General features: G+C 40.0%; 1 protein-coding gene across 1 annotated transcript; it reads right to left on the bottom strand.

Moving 5' to 3' along the window:
- Nucleotides 1-843: 843 nt before the first annotated feature.
- Nucleotides 844-5,789, bottom strand: ERI2 (ERI1 exoribonuclease family member 2). The gene is made up of 7 exons (XM_014306779.2): nucleotides 5,783-5,789; nucleotides 5,543-5,670; nucleotides 5,246-5,402; nucleotides 4,624-4,724; nucleotides 3,663-3,744; nucleotides 2,940-3,028; nucleotides 844-2,729 (listed from the first exon to the last, which is right to left on the bottom strand). The coding sequence occupies exons 1-7, from the start codon at nucleotides 5,787-5,789 to the stop codon at nucleotides 1,386-1,388; spliced, it is 1,908 nt and encodes a 635-aa protein (XP_014162254.1). The 3' UTR covers nucleotides 844-1,385.
- Nucleotides 5,790-5,867: the final 78 nt, after the last annotated feature.

Below are 5,867 nucleotides of genomic sequence, written 5' to 3'. Positions count from 1 at the left end.
AGCGACCCGCCGGGGCCGAACCGCGGGGAGCGCGGGTAGCCGACCCGGGGTGGCGAGCACTCTGGTGTCGCGCTCAGCCGCGGCCAAGCTCGTAGCCCTTGATGCTTTCGCTTCCCCCGAGCTCCGGTTCCAGAGTTAAAACCTGTGTTAATAATTCCGGAGCCGAGGGGAGGAGAGCAGGGGGACACTCGCTAGAGAGGAGCGAGCAGCCCTCGGTCCAGCTCTGCAACGACGCCTCCGACAGCGACCCGTGCGCCCCACGGACGGAGATGCTTCGGCCGCTTCCCTCCTGTCCGAGTCCCGAAGGTGTCACGGCGCAGAGGGACCAGCTAAACCAGAAACTTTGAACATGTAAACGGAGGCTTGGAAAAATAGCAAACATGTGCTAACAGAACAGTCGTGGCCCACAGCGTAGTTCCTAAAGGAAGGCGTCTGTGTGCATGCCGGTCCGTAAGAGCCGCCTCTCCCTGCTGTAACTTTAAAGCTTCTTGGACAATTAAGGGGTAAGAATTGTTACAGGTTCTGATCTGTGGAAAAAATTGACCAAGGCAGTTGCTCCAAATCCAATATAAGAAAACCACCATTGGAAGCAAACTGTCCTAGAAGTGGAGAAAAAATTAAAGTACTTGCTGCTTTTTTGCAGGATTTTTTTCAAATAAAGACATTGTAGATTTACACAATAATATAAAGTAAGACATTACACCATGTCCTTCTTAGTTTAGGTTTGAATACATTCTTACCTGATTCCCATCATTTGTCTGTCCCAGGGGCTACACTACAAGCTAAAGCAGACACTGATAGAAATGAAATGGGAAACCCAGAGAGGCAAGAGCACAACAGTAATGTGTGTTAAATAAAGCATTTAATGAAATACCAGTATCTTATCTTTATTATTACTTAAAGGATAAAAAAATCTGTAAGAGTTTAAGAGAATACTATTGCTTCAAGAATCACTTTTGATGTGCAACATCTTGTAAAGAGATTTTAAAATCTTTCAAAAGTTTCAAAAATTAAAAGTTGTAGGCATTACAAGTATATTTAGAATGAAAAAGGGCAAATAAAATCTGTGTCATTGAAATCTTTAAGGACTGGACTAGTAAAGTATTTAAAATATATGATAAAACAAATTCAGGAATTGTAGCAACAGCTGCTCATACTCTAATTTTAGCTCTTATAGTTTTATCTGTTCTCTCACACTTTATTAAGGAGTTACTTTATGATATGCTGATATTTTTGTGTGTTTGAGCAACTTTCCTTTCTATTTATATTAAACAAGAACTGTCCTTTTTGTCTGAGAGTATATATCTGACATCATTTGACTTCCTGATTCCGTTAAGCAAGAAACTTAGAGAGTTTAGGATTCAGACAAAAGATTGTATCCATTTTCAAGTTCTCATAGAGGGTCTAAGACACCAATATTTTTTGTTGGAAGAATTCTCTGAATTACTAGGAACAGTTCCAAGAGAGGTCAAAGCATCTGCATTAAAGGTGAGACCACTAGATTTCTCTTTCAGAAGTACATATTCCCACTTGAAGTATCCACAACTTTTCTTATTTCCTCCTTGCTTGCCAACAGGACAACAAAAAAATGCTCTGCCATGATTTGGGCCAGCATTTGACACAAACAGTTTTTTGGCTCTTCGGCCACAGTTACACAGAGGGGGAGTTGATTTTCCATTTCTCACAGCTCTTACAGACTCATTCAAATTGACTGTGGAGTTCAGCACTGCAGGAAATACTCTGGGTAAATTTGAACTTCTCAAAGGTAACGAGTGATCAAAAGAGGACGTTTTCTCTTGATATATATGAAAAGACTGCTTTTTTGCTGGTGGGGCTGTTTTTGGACTAGTTGGCTTTCTTTTGGGAGCCTCTAAAGGAGTAGAGTAATTTCCAGTTAATGCTGATTGTGCTGAAACAGCATTTCCCTTTGCAGATGGTAACTTGAAAGCTGAAAATTTTGAAGTCTGCCTTTGTACTGTCCCTATATTATAGATTGTAGTATCAGGACTTTTGTAAACAACAGACCTCAGAGGTTCCATGGGTGCCACACTTTCCTCCAAACTCTGATTATCTGAACTTGTCACAGCCAATTGTTTAGAAATAGTTTCTTCTTCAGACACTGTTAGATTATCTGTACTTGAGTCATCCTTTAGCTGAACAGAGTCTGAATTTTCTTCATATTGAGATTCTGGTATCAAAGCAACATCTTCCCAGTCTGTCAGCAGAGACAGGCACTCAGAAGTGGTGCTGATGTCCCCACTGGAGACAGTAACTGAGGGGATGGTGGTGGAGACCAGCACCAGCCCTGATCCCTGCGCTGGGAGGCTGGGCCTGGCTGTTCTCAGAGGCTGCCCAATGCTCAATCCCTGATGGATGCCTGTTGCTGCAGGACTGGGACATGGCTGTGCCAGACCCAGGGGAACAGGAAATCTGTCAGGAGATGCTGCTGAAGAGCTTTGGCTTTGAGCATGGAATTCAGTCCTTGAGCTGCTGCTGGGTACAACACAGACATCTGCAGAGGGATCAGTGCAAGTGATCTGCTGTTCCCCAGCCTGGAGATTAGAATTTATCTTGTTTCCAGCAATACTCTTGTGTTTGTTCTCAGCCAGAGGTTTTGTTTCACAAGTTCCATCTCTAGATGTTTCAGGTCTGTTCTTACTTCCCAGTGGAGTCTTGTCAGTGACATTTACAGTCAGTGTTCTGGAAATTAAATTACTCTTCTGATGTGCCTAGGGAGTCCGTAAACAAAAGCAGATTTTGGAAAGTGAATACCCAGACATTTTGGGAATAAATGCACAAAATTAATAAGCATATCAGCCTAAGGATGTTCTTTCCAAATCACAGTCAGGATGCCAGGTTTATTATTTGAACAGCTCACCTTTCATCTGTATTCCAGGCTACAAAGCAAGTAGACAGGAAGATACAAAGTAGTGACTAACCTTATCCAAAGATTTAGTAACTTTCAGCACACATCCATCACAAATCAGCCTCCAAGCAAGACGAGCAGTATTCCGGGAATCATCCAACCCTTCAAAAGTATGGTTATATTAATGCCTTCTTTTTAACTGCTACTGGGAATAGTTCTTATTACTGGAAAAACATAATCTAGGTAAGCCTTACAGGAATGACAAGGAGTTACTGAACTGAGACACTCAGTCATCTAGTTCAAAAAAGGGAATGGAAGTAGAAAATTCCAAATAATTCTCTGTGCTGAAACATCTGAAGGATTATCCATAGAGCTGAATATCTATTCACAATTTTAAGTATCCTTGCTCTTTTTATTAGTCAAGTAAAAAAAAAAACATATTGTGCTGGAATTCTCTCACATTGACATAATATCCAGAGCTATCAGGTAAAATCAAGTTTCTTTTTCTTCCATCCACCTCTTTTCTTTTGCATCCTAGCAATTCATAAATTGATCTTGTGAATATACATTCAATAGCAGTAGAAGAGATTTCAGAAATGAAGTATGAGGTTAGAAATAACAAACTGATCTCAGAGCACTTTGCCTTTCTTGTTTTGATGGTCTGTTGGACAGAACAGTAGTAACTACTCAGAGTAGTAACTAGCTGCTTTAGGTTAACTAGAGCTAAGTATTTCTATTTAGCTTTATAAAATACATATGTTTAAATATATATTAAAATGAGGATCATCACGCTTACCAGAATGTTCCCGTCCTTCAAAAGCTATCCCCAAATCCTGCAAAGCTCCATTGAGCCCCTTAGGCTTTCTGTTATAGAAGGCCTAAGGAAAGAAATGCAGGTGCTTAACATGAAGCATTTAAAAACCTTTCCCTAGTGAAGCAAAGCCATTTCAGAAATATCCCCTTAGGAATAATAAATCTCACAAGGCAAATTAAGCAAGTTGGGTATCTGCATTTTACAGTGAGGATAAGACCATAAGTTACTTACCCTGTTAGAAATCAGAATGGAAAGAAACATGAATCCCTTCTCTCAGTCTTAAGCAAATCCATTCTGTCTGAGCTCTGGAGTCATTTGTCTGCACTCTATGGCTTACTTACACTGATGAAAGTCTTAACAGACCAGCATTGAAGAATACAACTATAAATAATACCTTAAGATGAAATCAAAGGCATGGGCATGAATATATTTGGCATAGGTATGGATTTTTTATAAGTGAAAAAAGTGAGTCTTACTTCTTGCTCCTACTATGAGTATCTGATTTGATCAATACAAAGGGGGAATATTCACACTGTTTATCTTTAGATACCTAATTCTGCTGCCTACCTGTAAGGTACCTCTGAGTATCTCTAAACAGACTATAGTGACAACTTCCACAGCAATATGTAAGGCAGCAATAAGAGCACACAAAACAAAAAAAGGTAGGAAGCAAGGAGAGCAAAACGTGTCAGGAAAGGAAGAGCAGCTCATACATTCTCATAATTATCACTCTTTTATCAAACAGCAGTCTTTTCCTAGCATTAAGATTTCTATTCAAATTCACACAGTTCTAGGGCAATTGATTATTGAGCAGTAACAACACGAAATAAAACCAGGTTACTCTGGTCACTGGGACATAGAGCATTGCCTTGTAAGCCCAAAGGCACAGTCAGCCTTTGAGGCGAGTGTGGGTAGAAATGTTTCAGTCTGTCCATCCTCTCACCCTGTACGTCGCTTTGAGATCAATCCAGGAATTCAGAACGTCGGGTTTGCGCAGCTGCTTCCTCTTACACTCGTAGTGCAAACACACACCCAGGTCCCAGTCTGTGCAGGGAGAACCACAGTCAACCCACCACTGCAGAACTGGCCTAAAATCCATATAGTGTGGCCTGTGTGTCCTTTTATGTGGCCTAAAAATCTACATAAAGGGACACAACACCAATACACTGTCAGCACCCTGTGCTGCTGGAGGCAGGAGGCACAGGCTGTGAAGTGGTTGTCCAAGGGAGACACTGGGGATACTGCAAGGGGACACCAGAAGAAGCAAACCCCTGTTAGTAATTAACTTCAGACAGTCAAAGATCTCAAAGACATCATTAGTTCATTTAGACATACTAAGAATGATCATGCAGTTCACTAAAGCAGAAAAATGTAACAGTGTCAGACCCTGGAGTCAAAGATGCAGCAAACATGTCAGGGATTTCATATTTTCAGTCTTATCCCAATATTCCATGTTCTTAATACCTAATAATAGGATTTTGGCTGTATAGAAGTGAAGACACAATCTCACTAGTGCCACCTAATGTTATTACTGCCCAGAAAAAGCAAATGAAAATGGTATTTACCTGTCCATGTAACAAAGGCACACACTTTTGCTTCCGAAGTAGAATTACTCTGACTATCTGTACTGAACATAATTTTCTTCTCCTTTTGTATCTTTTGAATCCATTTCATAAACTGTGATAAGCAAATGTTGAGAGGCACCCCTTGGTCAACTTGATTCTTCAAGGAACAGAACAAGAAGCATGTATGTGTTAGAATGCACTGAAATTCATTTGAGGTTTATTTCTTTATAGCCTCTTTAAATAAAACAGTAAACAGCAATTATACAATTGTAAAACAATGTTAAGTCATAATTATACCTGTGTTATGCCAGTTAGTTCTGTACAGAATTCAGAGAGAATAGGATGCTCCTGGGGCTGAACATACATGTGGAATTCAGATTCAATGGCTCCTGTTGAGGTGTTTAACAGGACTGCTGGAAATTCAACTGCAACAAACACAGAGAAGAAGAAACAAAACAAACAGAACCAAAACACAAACCCAGAAAGGTTAAAACTGTTCACAGGAATGAGACCGCTTTCATATGGGTCTCTGCCAACTCAACATATTCCATTATTCTATTCCATTATATATATGTATATATATTATATGATGGACTAGATTATATATATATAAAAATTATAT

The sequence above is a fragment of the Geospiza fortis genome, unplaced genomic scaffold (genome assembly GCF_000277835.1).
Source record: "Geospiza fortis unplaced genomic scaffold, GeoFor_1.0 scaffold237, whole genome shotgun sequence".
NCBI lineage: Eukaryota > Metazoa > Chordata > Aves > Passeriformes > Thraupidae > Geospiza > Geospiza fortis.
The sequence above is the reverse complement of the archived record's forward strand: the minus strand, read 5'-3'. Positions and strand labels throughout refer to the sequence as shown.

Bases quoted from the DNA above. Each gene is read 5' to 3' on its own strand.
- ERI2 (XM_014306779.2), bottom strand. The intron at 3,745-4,623 runs GTGAGAGGATGG...TTCTTTCCTTAG, and splicing joins ATCTCAAAGCGACGTACAGG to GCCTTCTATAACAGAAAGCC. The intron at 3,029-3,662 runs GTAAGCGTGATG...ATACTTTTGAAG, and splicing joins TGAAGGACGGGAACATTCTG to GGTTGGATGATTCCCGGAAT.